We start from the raw sequence: 17,986 nt of genomic DNA, 5'->3' as shown, positions 1-17,986 counted from the left end.
AGAGCAGCCAAACATATTTCTAAAAAATAAGCTCCCAGCTCACAGGCATTAGGGTCTCAAAAGGAGGAAACACACCAGCTGTATTACATACATCTTCTGTCTGACAGCTTGATGAGCTTGTACATGAAAAAACTGTCTCGGCTATTCGCTTTTTCCGGATGTTTGGTGTCTTTTGCACCGACGGCCATACTTGAGAGAGAAATGAGCCAAAGAGTAGTTGTTATTCTTTTGTTTATTGCAGCTTCGAAGGATTTTATTCCCGCGTATTCAAGTATAATGCAGCTCATTATTCTGCATCAACTCAACAACCTCTCTTTAACTGTCATACTAGCGACAATTAAATAAGTTCTGGTCTATCCAGTAAGGTAATTATTATTGTAATTTTATCACAAAGGCCTGAGAAGAAATTGGTTGCACAAATTATTCCAGTTTAATAACTCAGGACCAAATACTGAAAGGATATGAAATATTGTCTGTAGGATTGTCTTACCACTGAAACTTCCAACCGAATATTCAAACTATTTTACTCAGCACAGTACGTTCTCTATTTAATAATACATTCATTAAAACAATGTATGCACTGTGGCGTCTATAATTCACACTAAGCCCCAATCTGCCATGACAGTATTTTACACCTCTTCAGGGTAGCTGTACCCTATCGTCTGTTCTCACTGAATTTTAGAGGCTTGTCTCTAAAAGCAGAATGATGAATATATTATAATAGCTGGCAGTGTGTTTTTGTACGACAGTGTGGCCATACTGTATATTTTACCAGCCTCTTCTACAGAACACCAGAGTAGAGACAGTGTTTACTTCCTCTTACCATAAGCTAGTCAGTTATTAAAGGTGAAGTCAGCGATTCTGGAGAACATTTGTTGTCAAACATTTTTTTTTGTCAAAATCTGTGAATATCTCATCACAATCTATTACCTGTCCCTACAGTGTGTGCACTTAAAACATACTGGTACTAATACGCAGCCTAGGCTCTGTAAACTGGTATGTAAACAAAGGGGGCCGACAATAGCTAGCGACATGCCCGTTAAGATAGCGTAGTGTACACACACACACACACAGCAGGTAGCAGATTGTGAGGTGATGTATCACTGATTTGGACAAAAAGTGATTTTGACAACAAGCTGACTCTACCTTTAAGTGGAGAGTATGTGTATTCATTTTGTGTGGAAAGATTTTGGATTCTTGAACAAATAAAGCCCAGTCTGATCATGTGCAGTTTCCCAGTAACATTTACCTTCTGTGTTGCAGTTCATTCAAGCACCTGATTGGAGGTTTGGAGGATGTGTCTACTAAAGGCCTCGAGGATGCTGATGCCAAAGCCAGGTAAGAAAAAATTGAGTTTAATCGGTGTGTACGAATGAATCAAGGTAACCACTAAAAATACACGTTATTGTTCTATGCTTCAGGCTTACAATTTGTTTAGTTTAGATCATTTTTCACACATTACATGTTCAGCCTCAGTAACCTTTTTAAAACCTTGCACCATTTAATGACCGCCATTTTTTTGTTTATAAGGAAACGTGCTCTAGGCCAGCCTTTGACGCATTGTGCCTCTAGTTCCGTTACATAACAAGACAATACCCCAGTGCCCAGGAAGCAGATGCTGTGACCTCCACCTCTGTTTGTGGAGGAATTAATATGCACTCTATGTATCGTCGCTATGGAAACAAGAGAATAGCGCAATGAAAGACACCTTGGCAATGAGGTTTGCATATTGTGGGGAGGGGGGTGGGGGGGTTCAGGCAGCAGTAACATATGGGTATGATCTGATACCTCAGTCCCTCTGTGCTATGTTGTGTGTCAAGGTGAGAAAAAGAAAAAAACAACAAGGTCCCGGTAATGACAGATTAAACGGAGCAAGAGGGCAGGGACAGCTTATCGCCCCACAGAAAGGGAAACAGAGATGTACATGGACGGATAGAGTGAGGAAAGATAAGAACAAGACGGGCAGACAAGGCAAACTACACATTCTACAACGGCACTTTGGAACTCGAGCAGAGGGGCATTCTGCACTTTTGCTCAGGCCACCGTTTGTAACCTTAATATAAATCCACTCTCTCCCTCCCTCCCTCCTCTCCGTGAAACCTGTCACATCAAAGCCCTGATTAAGGTAGCTCTCCCTCCCATCTGCTCTGGGTGTGTTTGACGTCTTTCTGCCGGGCCTAGCAGAGCACGTTTGTTTCTTGGTCAGGAAAGCCTGAGTCAGGAGCGAAAGGATTCCACGGTGATGGAAACTATCTCTAATTGGTCACAGCGGATGAGCGCCATGCAGCCGTACTGTAACTATATACAGCTAAAACTACAGCTGCTCTCTGTGATGTTGACAGGTCTTTTCTTCAAAGACAGCTTCCCTGCCATGTGCTATACACTTTATGCACAGAGGGGTTTTTGATCAAGCTGCTGCTTTTTCTGAAGCTTCAACCTGCACAAACTAGAGTGAATACATCTGCCTCTGCTGTAATGTTTTATTTGTATAATCTGCCTGCATGGGAACATGAATTAAAGTGAAGTGTAGTGGAAGGCGAGGTGAGAATCTGTATGTAGACAAACAATACAAACAATTTCCCCTACAATTCAGAGTTACCGTAACCTTAAAGGTGGACTCAGTGATTCTGAAGAAGGGTCATTGACAAAATCACTTTTTCAGTGAATACCTCCTCATAATTTGTTATCTGTCCGTACTGTGTGTGCGCTGAAAAAAATTCCAGTTTTAATGCATGGCCTAGGCATGTTGCAAGCTACGGTGGGACCACTTTGTTTACATACCCTTTGCTTACATGCCAGTTTACAGAGCCAAGGCTGTCTATTAACACTGGATTTTTTTATTAGCACACACACAGTACGGACCGGTAGCGGATCCTGAGGAGATGTTCAGTGATTTTGTGAACAAGCATTCACCAGAATCACCAACTGTACCTTTAAAGCAGAAGTAAGCGATTGGGTTATTTAAGATAACTTCCTTTCAGTGACTGTAGTTGGCAGTCCCCTCCCTCGTCCCTACATCACCACATAAACACGTTGCGGCTGTTCACTCTTATAAAAGGCATAAAATGTAATTTGTCACAAAACATTTCAAATGGTCATAAAAACTCAAATAGGCCCTGCATTGAGCATACATACTTTCCTTTACTTGACACGTACTGCTAATCTTCAAACTCTTTATGATTGAAGATAAGTGAGAAAAATATGACCCAGTGTGACTCGGCATGTCCCATTTCCGTTGAACAGGTGGAGCAGTTCAATAAGCAGGAGTTACTCGTAAATAAAAGTGACTTTTAATAAGAGTGAGCTTGAAGGTCAGGGATGCTGTCCTCTCTCCTCTTTCCTGAGTAAGGCTGGACCAAGATGAACCGGAGCAAAGGAAATGAGGATAATAGCACACACACACACACACACACCCACCCACCCACACACACACACACACACACACACACACACACACACACAGATACCGGAGGATTGCATCATTCTTATGATCTCATCCGTTCACTGATACAGATTATCGCCCACCAGGGTGTTACTTGACCCGCACGGGAACACTTTGTATTGCAGAGCTAGTAATGCATTTGCCACATAACCATAATAAGTAACATGTCATTTCATCCGCATCTACTTAGGGACCTCAAAATACACGTACTATGTATCTAACCAGAGTTGCATTACATTGTCGGATGCAGTTGAGCTCTGTGTTAGCTTTTGGTCAAGGTCATGGTTTAGACATCTATTTAGGGTGGATGTACAGATACAGTCCCACTGGGTCTGCCAGCCAATATCATATTCCATCTACTGCTTTGGCCATTGACACAGACAAGCGTTGTTCTCTGCCTATAAACGCAAAAAGAACATCCGTATTAGTTTTTTTGTTGCCGCTTCATCAAATATCTGAGCTATTCTTTGCCTTAGTTGAGACACCGTCAGAAAGTGTGTTCATAATTTTTCCTTAAACAAAACAATTAATTAATCGCAGTAGAAGATAAAGCCCTGGGAGTTTTTGCTAATCAGATTTCCAAAGCTCTATACCTTGATACTTACTTATAATGAGCAGTTGCCACCATCTGCTGGCCAACAAATGCTATTACTTTTAGACCATTTAAAGACTTGCCTAATGAAATATGATCCCCTCATTCCCAAACCCTTTGTATGTTGACAAAACTTGTGGGAACTAGTTTAATAATGGGACCAAAACACCTCATTTTCATATTTCATAGGTTTTGTGTGTGGTCTTGTTTGTGTGTCCATGTAAGCCCACTTGCCGCTCACCCTAGCACAGAGTCTGTATTACTGTAAATAAACCAAGAGCATTTTGGGATTTGGAGTGTGTTTCTGGCTGGTGTCCAGATTAAAAAAGATGAAAGGATCACCCCTGAATCCTATGCTAGTAATACTGGTTATATACACAGACATAAATAGAGACCGACCTGGTAACCTGATTTGTTTATGAGAACCGCCGTGTTTATTAATCTGCCAACATTGTGTCTGACATTCAGCTCACAGGGACGGGTTTTATTGTTCTCGCTTGCAGTGTAACTGATGCATCTCGTGGATTAAAATTCTCCACTTCTCAAATGGCCACCATAAGACTATAATGAAGGCAGATAAAAAGTAAGCATTTGTATAGATCAAATTGAAGTGCTTATAAAATGACTCGTTTATAGAAGTACTTCCTGCCGTCCCACAAAGGAACACCGCTGGCTTATCTCAGCAACTCATTCCTTGTAGGTCTTTTTTAGTTTAAAAAAAAATCAATGTCTGTAAAAAATTGGCAACCAGCTGTTGTGTTGGTGTGCTTGACGTTGAAGTGATAGTCTGTTCTTAGTGACCTGGGAAAGGTCTGCCCTAAGCCTGCTGATCCACACTGAGCTGATGAAACCCTGTCTGGATCAAACCAGAACCAGAGAAAAGACAAACACACACACACACACACACACACACACACACACACACACACACACACACACACACACACACACACACACACAGGGCATATTGGGATAAGGGGACGGACACATGTAAACAATCTCCGCTTGCTGCCAGCACTTGCAGGTTAGGGTATTTGGTGGCATGTAATCAGTGCCAAGCTGAGCAGACTGATATCCCCTTCTTTGTTCTTGGCTATTAAGAATGGGGGACAGGCTAGGGGACAGATGGTCTGCCTTCAAGGACAGGTCAAAGTGGTTTGTCACTTGCCAAGAGGACTAAACTCAAATTCACCCTGTTCATGTCTTCATATTTGCACACGCTCCACATCCTCAATAACATCCTTGATAGATTACAATGAGTCACATCCTCTTAAGATTTGCAAACAAATGAGCTGAAGGAGACGGATATTTTGTCTCAGGTTGTTGGAAGTGGATAATCTCTTCTTTCTTTCATCCTTCATTTCTTCACTAATCCTGTCATTTTCCCCCTCTATTTCCTGCCACCTCAGGTATGAAGCAGAGAATGCCTTTTTCTTCAACCTCAACCTAGCTGACTTCAACATCATCGACACTCTGGGGGTTGGTGGCTTCGGTCGCGTTGAGCTGGTAGGTTTATCTATATTATGCTAAATTCACCTATTTGTATATCTTTAAAATTGATTAAAGGAGGAGTCTGCGATTCTGGTGAATGCTTGTTTACAAAATCACTTTTTTGACAAAATCAGTGAATATCTCTTCACGATCCGCTACCTGTCCATACTGTGAGTGTGCTGTAAAAAAAGTCTAGCCTCTGCTAGGGCCTAGGCATGTAAACAAATGGGCCCACGGTAGCTAGCAAAATGCTAGTTTACAGAGCCTAGGACATGACATTGGATTTCTTTTTCAGCGCAGACAGAGCAAAGACAGGTAGCGGATTGTGAGGAAATATTCACTGATTTTGACAAAAAGTGATTTGACAACAAGAATTCTCCAGAATGGCTGACTGCACCTTTAATATGCCGTGCAGGTTAATGCGCAGGCTTACCTTTCTCTCTCCTGTTCTCTGTAGGTTCAGCTCAAGAGTGATGAAAACAAAACCTTTGCCATGAAGATACTGAAGAAGCGGCACATTGTGGACACCAGACAGCAGGAGCACATACGTTCAGAGAAACTCATCATGCAGGAAGCCCACTCTGACTTCATTGTTAGGTACTGTATATACACCTCCTGAGATGCTTCATTCAAATGGAAAAATATTCCATGCATGACACCCAGGTGAAGGACCAGTACTTCATTACTCTAGAGCCACAAGGGTCTTATTGACAAGATTTTTCTGTGTAGATTAATTTTTTTTTATGAAAAGAAAACGTGTTTAGTATGAGTGTGTGTGTATGTACCTGTGATGTTCCTGAGATACTCTGGTGACCTTAAAAGGGATTTCTTTTTTCTGCTTTCTTGCTCCAACATCTTTTGACCCTGAAATAAAAAAAGAAGACACACTTGTTATACATACATTCGGTCTACTTTGTATAATGTATATCTATATGTAAGGCTACATACCATCTCAAATGCTCTAGTTTTTGTTGCCGTAAGCACAACACGTTTTTCTTGATTATTCAATATGTTATATACTGCTTATATACTGGGATTTAAAAAAGCTTCCTACACATCTTAGGGTTGGATCATTGTTAATTTGATTATTAGATTCCAAAGCATGCATAAATGAAAATGGTTTGTTCTGACATTAATTAATTGCACTTCTCCAACGAGATTTCCATCATATATTTTTGCACTTGAAAGCTATAAGATAAGATAAGATAAGATAAGATAAGATAAGATAAGATAAGATAAGATAAGATAAGATAGTCTTTATTGTCATTGTACAGTCACCTATACAACGACATTGGGATTGCCAACTGAAAGTGCATTACACACACAGAAAAAACAGACAAGCAATTTAAGTTAAAAACAGTATAAAAACAATACACAGAAACAACAAAAGAAACAAGACAAGGACAGGCAATGTCATAATAAATAAATCTAAAAGGCAGAAAGCATATTGCACTTGTGGAAAGTGAGGTAGCCTATGTGTATGTCTGTTTAATGTTTTATGTTTTATGAGAGTTGAGTGACCTGATTGCCCAAGGAAAGAAGCTGTTAGCCAGTCTGTTGGTTCTCCTCTTCAGGCTCCTGTACCTCCTACCAGAGGGCAGTAGGCTGAACAGGTGGTGGCTGGGATGGAGGTGGTCACGGATGATCTTCTTTGCTCTTGAGAGGCATCGAGAGCTGGCAATGTTATCTAAGGAGGGCAAAGGAGAGTGATGTCCGCCGCAGCCTTAAAACACTTCACTTCAGATTGCACTTTGACAAAAAAAAAGAAAAAAGAAATTGCACTTTTTACTTCTCCATGTATCACTTACGTGCGCCACTTTGTAGTTTGGTGTATTTGAAGCTATAGTACCTACGTGATTGTTGTTGTTCTGAGTTTGTGCCCTCATGGTTAAATGCACTTAACGGAAGTCGCTTTGGATAAAACTGTCAGCTAAATAAAATGTAACGTAATGTAAAAATGTCCACTTTTGTGTTTTCAGACTTTATAGAACATTCAAGGACAGCAAGTACCTCTACATGTTGATGGAAGCTTGTTTGGGAGGAGAGCTGTGGACCATTCTTCGAGACCGGTAAGCTCTACTTCACCACGTCGGATATAATTGAGTTGTATCAGCTGTGTTATGTACCACAGTTGTAGAGAATTGCAGCAATAGTGCTTTTCCATTTCCAAGGTTTTCAGTTCACTAAGAGAGTCTGTGTTTCACCCAACACATTTTTTCTCTTTGACATACATAACACATCTATATATCCCAACAGGGCATTTTGGTGCAGTGCAATATTGCCTACTAGTTATATTTATAGCAAGTGTGCTTCAAATAATAGTAAATAATGTGGAGATTTGCATAAATCACTTTCTGTAAATATATTGCTTTATGTATTTCAATGCCTAAGACAATATTGTTATTGGATATCTGCCATGGGAATCCTGAGCAGAGTGAGACTCCTGGTTGTCCTAAAGAGAAGTTGTTTTTGCTGGACGAGTGCATTTAGCTGCCATACAGTTGACAGTTGGGCTCTGTTGTCCTGCTGTGTTTCCAGGGGTTCATTTGAGGACTCAACCACCAGGTTTTACACAGGGTGTGTGGTGGAGGCTTTCGCATACCTGCATTCCAAAGGAATCATCTACAGAGACCTCAAACCAGAGAACCTTATATTGGACCACAGGGGCTATGCCAAACTGGTAAGAGAGCAATAAGTATACCACCCAAAAAAACTGCTAGTCATTCTATTTGATGCTACAACGAACGATCAAGGGAAATGTGAGCACTTGCCTCACGTTGGCTGTAAATAAAAGTATAATTATAGTATAAAGAAAAGTATAATTGAGGTTGAGTCAGGATTTGTGTTTTTTGGGGTACAGCCATTCCCTTCTCTCGTCAAGGAGAAACCACTGTGTGGCTTTTGGCACATCAGCAACCAGCTGCTCAACTTTTTGTAACCATTAAAGCATGAAATGAAAAACTGTCATATTGAAATAATCACCTAATTTACGGCTTCACCATTATTGCACATTGAAATGAATATGATCTAAAACAAACAGTCACTACAGTATAATTAAAGGGATAGTTCAGTATTTTTGAAGTGGGGTTGTATGAGGTAGGCTACTAATGCACAGTGCGTCTGTTTTCTTATGGAAATGCAGTCAGTGCAGTCACTTTAAGGAGTTTGGGAGACGTTGCTGTAGCGGAAGCCAGCATTGAAATGTTGCAGAGGGGGCCAGCAGAAAAACCTTTTTTAATAGGAAATTAAATCATCTTTGTCTGACTGACAGAACAACATATTTTTCTTCTCCTCAGGTGGACTTTGGCTTTGCTAAGAAGATTGGCTTTGGGAAGAAGACATGGACATTCTGTGGGACGCCGGAGTATGTAGCACCAGAGATTATTCTGAACAAGGGCCACGACATCTCAGCCGACTACTGGTCTCTAGGGATCCTCATGTTTGAGCTCTTAACTGGCAGGTACACCCAAGTCTGGGCATGTCCACCAAACTAATATCTTAAGTGTTCTCTGTGATTGCATAGAGGGTTACCATACACAACAAACAGATTAAAAAAACATTTAGAAACTTTAAGAGGGTGCACTACGTAAAGTTGGGTCTGTCAGAGAAGTAAACATTCTCTAAGATATATTCTCATAACTGAATAAACAAACTGCATTACAGTAAATACAGTAACATATTCCAGGTTTGGTTCAAGGTTTCTCAAAGAAGAGAATTACATGTAGAGTAAATATGTTTTGTTTAGAAAACTGCAGGCTCTACAAATGTAAACAAATCCTCCACCCCTGAAACTGTATATAGCACCTTTAAAAATGACAAATATAAATGGGACTGTTCAGTGTACTTGCACACAGGTAAATGTCACTTTATTTCATTCTTCCATTCTGATGCGCTTCTGACTAAATACTAATATCTTTGCCTGTATCATGTAGCCCTCCATTCTCTGGCCCTGATCCAATGAAAACCTACAACATCATCCTGAGAGGCATCGACATGATCGAATTTCCAAAGAAAATTACCAAAAATGCTGCCAACCTAATCAAAAAGCTATGCAGGTGGGTTGCCCCCAGCAGTTTAAACACAGAGTAATTAATTGAAGTGGTGCGTATCATGCTGAATCATCTTTTTTTTCCTTCTCCTGTAGGGATAATCCTTCTGAACGACTGGGAAACTTGAAAAATGGTGTCAAAGACATCCAAAAGCACAAGTAAGCATGTCTATAAATGAATATAATCTTTTTAATCATTCGGTTCTCTTCACACTGTAATTGTGCAGTAAAACATAATCATGAAATGAAGAAGTGACGCTGCTTTTTCCATCAGATGGTTCGAAGGCTTTAACTGGGAGGGCTTGAAGAAGGGCACGTTAACGCCTCCTATTATCCCTAATGTAAGTGGTATTCCTATCCCTTAGAATTTCTTCTCTCGTGGCTCTTTTGTAGTCACTCACGCAGTCAAAATGATTTTAGGATTAAAAATAGGTTATCATCTTGTCAACATTGTTATTGTTCACATTTACAGCACCCTACACATTTTGGGTTTTTTTGTGCAAAAAAATAAAAGCGAAAATAATAATAATATAGTAATAATAATAAAGAGAAGAGAAAGGAAAATATTTTTTTGTTTAATACATACATACATCTTAGAAAAGGATTGTCTTGCATTTAAATAGAAAAATAGTTTTTTTTAATCAAGTGTTGTAATTGGCCATACATATATACAGATCTACCCGATGTGTAAAACCTTTCTCATGTCTTTCTCAACAGGTCACATCAGCGGTCGACACAAGTAACTTCGACAGCTTCCCAGAGGACAGCGAGGACCCGCCGCCGGACGACAACTCCGGCTGGGACACAGATTTTTGAAGTCCACATCTGCCCTTAAAACCAAACGGAACTCTTCTTTTATTGGCTTGGAGGCCTTTTGTGAGGACATGGCTGCGTTATTAAAAAAGAAAAAGAAAAAAAAAATGCTTTAAAAGGGGAAAGATAGCATCAAATGGAAACGAAGATAAACGGATGGATGGCAAACCCTCTGGGTCACCGATATGCCTTTATTTCACTGTGGATCAAGCATTTATAATGGGACTGCTGTAGCACTTCCTTCAGTGTTGTCTTACACTCGGCTCTAACGGCAAAGGCAAAGAAAGTGCAGGGACAAACACATATACATATAGGGGAAAGGATGAGCATTTGATAGCCTACGTTTTGGTTCCAGGATAAATATAGGAGTGTGAAAAATTGATGACAGACTGCTGAAAAAGCGAGAAGACTGATGACTGATTTATTATTTCCTGTTTTGTTTTCTCTGCAATATTTGGTGGGATATTTGGTGGACTTTTGGAGGGTATAAGATGTTACTGCAGTTGCTCCCTGGTTTTAGGCATGCAGCTGCTTGCTGCAATCTCCGACACTTTCCAGAGATCTACACAATACAGTTTGCAAGTCAAACTGGTATCAAGTGCTCAAGAAGACTAACCTGAATGTCACTGATGTTGTTCTTACTTAACATCCCCATATGGCATACAGCATGTACAGTACATGGTATTTGAATTTTCAAGTTAAATTATCACACAACCGGGTTAAAATGAAATACTTAGTTCTCTTCATATGAGATGAACCTACCTTGAAAAGCACAAACACTGTGCATTCAGTGGAAAGATACATGACTCTTTAAGTGCCCTGCTTAAGAATTGAATGAATCACACATCGACACACGTGACATGTCAGCTATTATTTCTGTGAAGCGATGTGTCATTATGCACTTAAGACCATTAACTGAGCAAATCAGTAGTTAAACCTAATTTGAAGCTCTAGTAGATGAAGTTACACATTGCTTTGTGTTCTTTAACGCTTTGCCATCACGCATATAAATACTTCTCGATCGATTTAACTTCTCAATGTTGTTATTTCAAATCACCCGAATGCCTCGTCCTCCGTTCGCTCCTGTGTAGTTCAGACATAAACTGTGAACATGGTTTCAAAGTCTTTGGTGCTGTTATTGATAAATTATGACAAGCGATGGTGAGATGACAGTACTGGTTATTGTTTTTGTATAGTGATTATTTTTCGTGCTTGATTTTCTATGTAACGTACTTGACCTCCTTCTTTAAACAAAACAAAAAAATTGGATACTTGTGTAAATTTGTAAAGTTGAGTGAACATGTGTTTGATATGACTTGACACCATGTTACATCGTGCTATGTGGTAATCCAGAGGTTTTTGAACCCAATTTAAGTTAATATGAATGAATCACCCACTTCTTTTGAGGCGAAATCTACCACATTCACGTCACCTAAAAAACTATCTTTACTCAGCATCATCGTATGGGAATTTTCAAAACATACAGCAAATGACAAAGAAAAGTTAATGTATTTTTTGTGGAATTCAAAATGTTGAATACTGTAGGGCCATGATCTCTCACCCCGCTCATCACATTTCACTATCCAAAAGTCAGAGCATAAATTCAGACCAAATGTAAGTGCCTTATATCGATGGCATACAAAATTAACATGACAAGTCCTTCTCGATGCTGCATGAACACATATACACCTCAAAAACGTATGTGTCCTCTTAGATCGCTGCTTCTCATTCTTTGTTATATCTTAGAAATACATTAATCACCATGAAAAGAGAATTTCTGTATATGAACTACATTTCCTGCTTATTATACCCCATTCATTTAATTACACCACCGGGACATTTATTTATCATGAAGCTGATGTGACTGCAATGACATGCTTTTCTCTACATATCTTATATGGTCTTATGAAGTCAACCAAAGCTGGGCGGATATAAAGTGGACCATTAATCAAAGGGACCATCCATCATCCGTTTCAGTCAGGAAATCTGAGCATTTGGAGATGGCAGGAATGATTTGCAGTTTTTTTTTCCCAGACACACAACAAACATCATTCTTGTTTTCCAATGTTGACAATTGTTGATGGTATGATAGCACTGGTCATAATGTATCATCACTCAAACTCATTTTTTATATTTTTGGTTTGAAGAAAGCTGAACAGATCACCTCATATTTCATCCATGGAGGCCAAACAGACTAACACACACTTTATATGATATTAATCATTGAATGGTGTTGATGGAGAGCTACAATTTAGGGGGGGAAAAATCATACTTCTGTAGGCATACCATAAGTGTTTTATTGTATTGAGGGGCAGGTTATGCTTTTCACAAAGCCTTACGTATGCCATCACCTCACCAACCACTGGTTTCCAGTCTTATATTGAACGCCTTCTGCATTGTTACCTGATATTTGCCTTGTGTTATGTTGTTTATTCTGCTGTAAATTGATTTGTATTTTTTTTGCAGAGTGCCACGTGTAAGATTTTTAAAATTATAGAGTAAAAAAAAACAATACTTTTGAGTGGTGTTTGTCTCTTTAGTCATTTGAAACATCTCACATTGATCCGTTGTGCAGTGGAGGCCTTGCAGTTCGCTGCAGCTGCCACACGGGGGAGCTGCAGGTGAGACGGAGCCCACCGTGTCGAGCACTTTGCTCTCCTCAGTCTGATGTGAACTGACGAAGGTTTGCCTGAGATCTAATAATCAGTCCCAGAGAGCAAATGTCATCCACTTAGCGGTAAGTGCAGATGATTCAGCTTCTCTGGTCTCGGTGTTATTCGAACAACAAAATCTGTTTGGGGGGACAGGGGAATGGCGCTTCAGCCATAACAACAGGGTGACAAGTCCGCGAGATCAAAGGGGATCAAAGTGCATCAAAGGAGCTCACCTTACCGGCACTGACATTTACTAAAGTGGAGATAAAAGCTCCACTTCAAAAGATATACAGCAATTCAAACGCGCCAAGTGCTCCTGCGTGTTTGTCAGGTGTCTACGTCGCATCTCTCTCTCTCTCTCTTTCTCGTACGCAAACAGACACACACACACACACACACACACACACACACACACACACACACGCACGCACACACACACACATGTACGCCTATAGGCTTCTGTAAGTGACACCAGCACATGACGTCCAAGTGCCAAGATTGAGAATTTTAAAGCGCTTGTTTCCGTCCCAGGCTACTCTAGTACCTGTGAGCTTTTCTCACTGAGCCTCAATATGTAGATTCTCTTATTTCAATCATTTTTCAGGAACCACATGAAGAGATGGGGCAGATCACTTAACACAAACATAAAACACATTTACTATAACTCGACTGTTTACTGGGCAGGGGAAATGTTCTGTCTTGGTACGCTTTTAGGACTTAATTTGAACGTTAGGATATTTGACCCTTAAGGATGGACATTTCTTGCAGTGGAGGGCCAGATAGCAGGACAGATCAGAGTTGCCTTTAATCTCAAAGTGCCAGTCAAGCCTGAAAGGCCTCGCCACGGAAGTCCATTAATTCGGTAAACTTTTCACACCCCTTAATGGTCTGCATATCCTACACATTGATGTCCGCTACTGGTGTAATCAAGCACACTTTGGTGGATAATTGCCCCCTTTGCAATCAGAAGGATCAAATGAAGTAGTTAATCGACCCAAGTGACTTCAATCGCCGCGTTCACACAGCCAAAGGGCAGTTAGGCTACTTGGATGTCAAAGAACGTGGAAAAACCAAACAGGTTTTGATAAACGAGGCTACTGGAGTGTATGAAGAGAGACACGCGAAATCTCCCATTGTGTGGAATATTGGTGATTTTGATTATTATTACCTCTTAAAGTATTTTAAATACAATATATTCATATACCCTGAAATGTTCTCATGAATGGATTGTGATCACTTAAGAAGTTATCTATAAAACAGGAAAAAGCAGTTTAATGTGTATGTTTTTTAAATTTGAAAACAAGATATTTAAAATTCAACCTTAATATAATCTAACTTCATTAAAGTACATGGTGTTTCCATGTATATTCTGAAGTCAGTGGGGAAACAAAACAGAACAATTTATTCAACAGGTGGATATTGAAAAGAAAAAAACAAGATACAACTTGTTTTAAGAAAGAATATAGTTTAAAAGGGAACATAAGAAAATATATTGAGTCTATATTCATTCATGTGTATTGAAAAACAGATTTTATATAAGGCTAACTAGATTGAGTGAGCTCTGGGTGAATGTATTTTATATCCAATACGTGGTGTAACTAAGTATTGCGCAATCAGACGGACTTTGTAGGTCATCATTCTTTATACAAACATTGTGAAACGCAATCCAGTGCAGGGAGAATAGATGGCCATTTCCGTACAGTGGGGCTCTCTTTGAAATTCCACCCCTCCGCCTTTGTTGTGCACAGCGAGGGGCGGGAAGACAAACAGGTCCACATGTATAAAGAGATCATCCCAGGACTGCCAGTCAGGAGGCTTCAGAGCATCGTGCAGAAACTCTCTGGAAACTTTTTGGGAATCTGGATTCAAGGCCGCTTTGGACTTTGTCACTTTTTTTCTCCTGAGCCTTACAGAAGGGATTTTTCCTCCCGTGTATTTGTAGCATTGCAGAGTTTAAGGGAAGAATCATGCAGACACCGTCAGCGCGCCGCTTCTTGGCCGTCTATCTCACGCTGTTTGGATACCTTGGGGACGTTTACACTGGGACAGTCCTGGTCAACTCCAACGCGATCAAAAACTTGCCCGGTGCTTCGGGGAGCAAAGGCGCCGACACTGTCAGCCCGAGTCCGCGCACCTCTCCCTCCGGGGGCATGGGACACAAATCTCCCGCGGACACCTTGCAGGTAACTACCGTGCGTAAAAGTCCATTATGTGCGCAACGACTGAAGTTGCGTCCGTGTAAGTTTTACAAGTAATATCTCAATACTCAAATGACACGCTTCTTTTTTTCCCTTCAATCAAATGATAACAGTCAGGTGTTTGCATGGATGACGAAGACTGCGGAGTTGATGAATTCTGTAACGACGCCCGAGGCGCCTGTCTGCCCTGCCGTAAGAGCCGGAAGCGTTGCGCACGAGACTCCATGTGTTGTGCAGGAAACCGCTGCAGCAATGGTAAGCACATATCTCACATCTGATATTAAACATGCATTTACGATTTAACAAGTAATGGATGGTATTGATATAGGTTGGAATATTTTGCTTTTTCTCTGCTTGCTGTCTTGTATGTCTGCGAGTTTACTCATGAATTAGTAATTTAGTTGATTCAAATTTGCCCAAGAGGTAGATAAATTAATATCCACTGCAGTAAACACAGACCTTAAATGCATTTCTTTCTTTTTCCAACTTTCCAGGTGTTTGCCAGGCAAATGACATAGATGGCCAAGACACATCCATTAACACCGGCTGGCACAAAAACAACATCACCATGGAGCATCATGCCAAGAGGCCTTCCACTGCCCACGGTGGGCATCAGCCTAACTCAGTGAAAGGTGAGCGTCTCTTTAAGAAGGACTTGTCAATCTTCATTATGTTCAAGTAACATCATCAATAAGTATTCGATGAGGTCGGCTTCATGTAACATATGTTCATCTCTCTCTCTCTCTATCTCTTATCCAGGTCAGGAGGGGGATACTTGCCTGAGATCTAACGACTGCTCCGATGGCCTGTGTTGCGCCCGACACTTCTGGTCTCGCATCTGTAAGCCGGTGCTGACGGAGGGCCAGGTGTGCACACGCCACCGCAGGAAAGGCACCCACGGCCTGGAGCTCTTCCAGCGCTGCGACTGTGGCGACGGCATGGCCTGTCGACCGGAGAGGGGAGAGAGAGACCACATTGTCAGCAGGACTGCCGCCCGGAACCTACACACCTGTCAGAGACGCTGACACTAACGCAAGGACACATAGACAGACAGATGGATACACGCACACCCGCAGACACATACAGACGTACACACACACATACCCACACAGACCCAAGAAACCCACCAATCAGTCACAGACACTGACAAACATTATTCTGCCCTGCATACACCTGAGATGCTGACAGACACACATACAAATATACACACGCACACACACACACACACACACACACACACACACACACAAACCCAACACCTAAGACATTCTTTCCTGCCAAAGCTGCTGACACAGACAGCACCCGGAAGGCTGGGGACATGAGTCGCGGAAATGCGATAGACCCAGAGGGACCCAACAGTGCAAGACGGACTGATCCAATTCCCCTTATCAAAGAGATGAGGAGTCGGAAGTTAGGAAGTGACATTTCAGAAGTCTCGGAAAAGATCGATGCATGTCGTCGGTAATGGCAGAGCTGTTTTGTTCCTCTTTTTATGGAACTTCAAGCCTCAGTTATTGCAGTAAATTACTGTATTGTAAATATTATCCTGGAGCTGGCACTTAATTGAGCTATTGGATTCTGTCATCACCAGTATTATAAAGAAATGGTGCTGCATGCATTGTAAATGTGTTATATATATATTGTTTTATAAGAAAATGTTATATATAAAAAGTCGGAATATATTAGTTTTTATTAAACATCATGTGATAACCTCATTCCTTTTTCTCTGCCCTTCATTTTTTAGTAATGGTTTGTCTGATCTTCCGTGTCACAATCAAAACAAAAGGAATGTCTTTTGAGAAATTGTTTTTTTCAGTGAGGTTTCACTCAAGGTGTATCACATATAAATGGTTCTTCACTTAGGGGTCTAAACCATTCAAATATTTACTTAACGTTTGGTACAAGTTTGAACAGTTTCTGTCTACAATAACAACCACCCCCTTCTGGAAAGCAAGAGTGATTTAAACAATCACTCAGCGATGTTTAACTCATTGCCCAGTCTTCACAAATCAGTAGGTGAGGCTGAGTGGATAGTTTCAACGTTTGGCCCAGATATGCTTCAATGCTAAATGGTTTCAGGCACACGCTCACAGAAAAACATTATTACAACGAACTAACATTAGACTTTAATGAGTCATTGCTGGAGCCTCAACAGGCCGCATCCTGCCAATGGAAGCAGAGGACGGTCCATCAGCGCTATGTCACCCAACACACATTAAAAACAGGACAGGATGCTACCATATCAAATGATAACTGCAAAGGAGGTAATGACAAACTATGTGTGTCCTGGCGACTGTTTGCCACCTAACCCTTTGGTGTTGCCGGCTAGTTTATAATTATAACGTCCCAGCCTTCATGTGCAGCAGAGCGGATAGCTTGCTATCCAAACTAAAGCCTCTAATTACTTCATCTTACTCAATCTACACAGGGATTCATGAAATGAGGTGCACCGCAGCACTTTGAGTGTTTTGTGACGCAACTTGAAAAAAAGAAAAGATCTCGGTGCTCTCAGTCTGTCCAATTGCACACAGCACACCCCGTTTCCTGGCTCTTGTGCAATGGATACGCTCTAATGTGTAGGCGATGAATCCACCCAAATACACCTCGGTGCCTGTAATTAGGCGTGTTTGGATTAGAAGATGGCGAGGAAATTACTGTACTTTCTGCTCCATTCTCGTGTCAGATCAAAAAGGAGCGCAAGACACTCTTGATATTCGGCCGAGCCAGATCACCTCTTCGTCTATTTAC

General features: G+C 40.9%; 2 protein-coding genes across 3 annotated transcripts in view; both read left to right on the top strand.

Annotated features, from left to right (window-relative positions):
* LOC307257084 (cGMP-dependent protein kinase 1) overlaps positions 1-12,573 on the top strand; it is a gene marked incomplete at its 5' end in the record, with an annotated part of 73,971 nt that extends 61,398 nt beyond the window's left edge. For both annotated transcript variants that reach the window (XM_080036212.1, XM_080036211.1), the window contains 10 exons: positions 1,264-1,338; positions 5,444-5,540; positions 5,983-6,122; positions 7,505-7,594; positions 8,064-8,205; positions 8,822-8,985; positions 9,458-9,580; positions 9,670-9,732; positions 9,848-9,914; positions 10,291-12,573. In XM_080036212.1, coding sequence (XP_079892338.1) covers positions 1,264-1,338; positions 5,444-5,540; positions 5,983-6,122; positions 7,505-7,594; positions 8,064-8,205; positions 8,822-8,985; positions 9,458-9,580; positions 9,670-9,732; positions 9,848-9,914; positions 10,291-10,389 — 1,060 coding nt within the window. In that variant the 3' untranslated portion in view covers positions 10,390-12,573. The remainder of the gene's footprint in view (positions 1-1,263; positions 1,339-5,443; positions 5,541-5,982; positions 6,123-7,504; positions 7,595-8,063; positions 8,206-8,821; positions 8,986-9,457; positions 9,581-9,669; positions 9,733-9,847; positions 9,915-10,290) is intronic.
* A 2,322-nt stretch (positions 12,574-14,895) lies between these two features.
* Positions 14,896-16,944, top strand: LOC307257671 (dickkopf-related protein 1-like). Its single transcript, XM_080036937.1, has 4 exons — positions 14,896-15,223; positions 15,352-15,493; positions 15,733-15,870; positions 15,998-16,944. The coding sequence occupies exons 1-4, from the start codon at positions 15,008-15,010 to the stop codon at positions 16,261-16,263; spliced, it is 762 nt and encodes a 253-aa protein (XP_079893063.1). The 5' UTR covers positions 14,896-15,007; the 3' UTR covers positions 16,264-16,944.
* The last annotated feature ends 1,042 nt before the right edge of the window (positions 16,945-17,986 follow it).

The sequence above is a fragment of the Ammodytes marinus genome, assembly GCF_949987685.1.
Source record: "Ammodytes marinus genome assembly, chromosome: 11".
NCBI lineage: Eukaryota > Metazoa > Chordata > Actinopteri > Uranoscopiformes > Ammodytidae > Ammodytes > Ammodytes marinus.
This window is presented reverse-complemented; position numbering and strand designations above follow the sequence as displayed.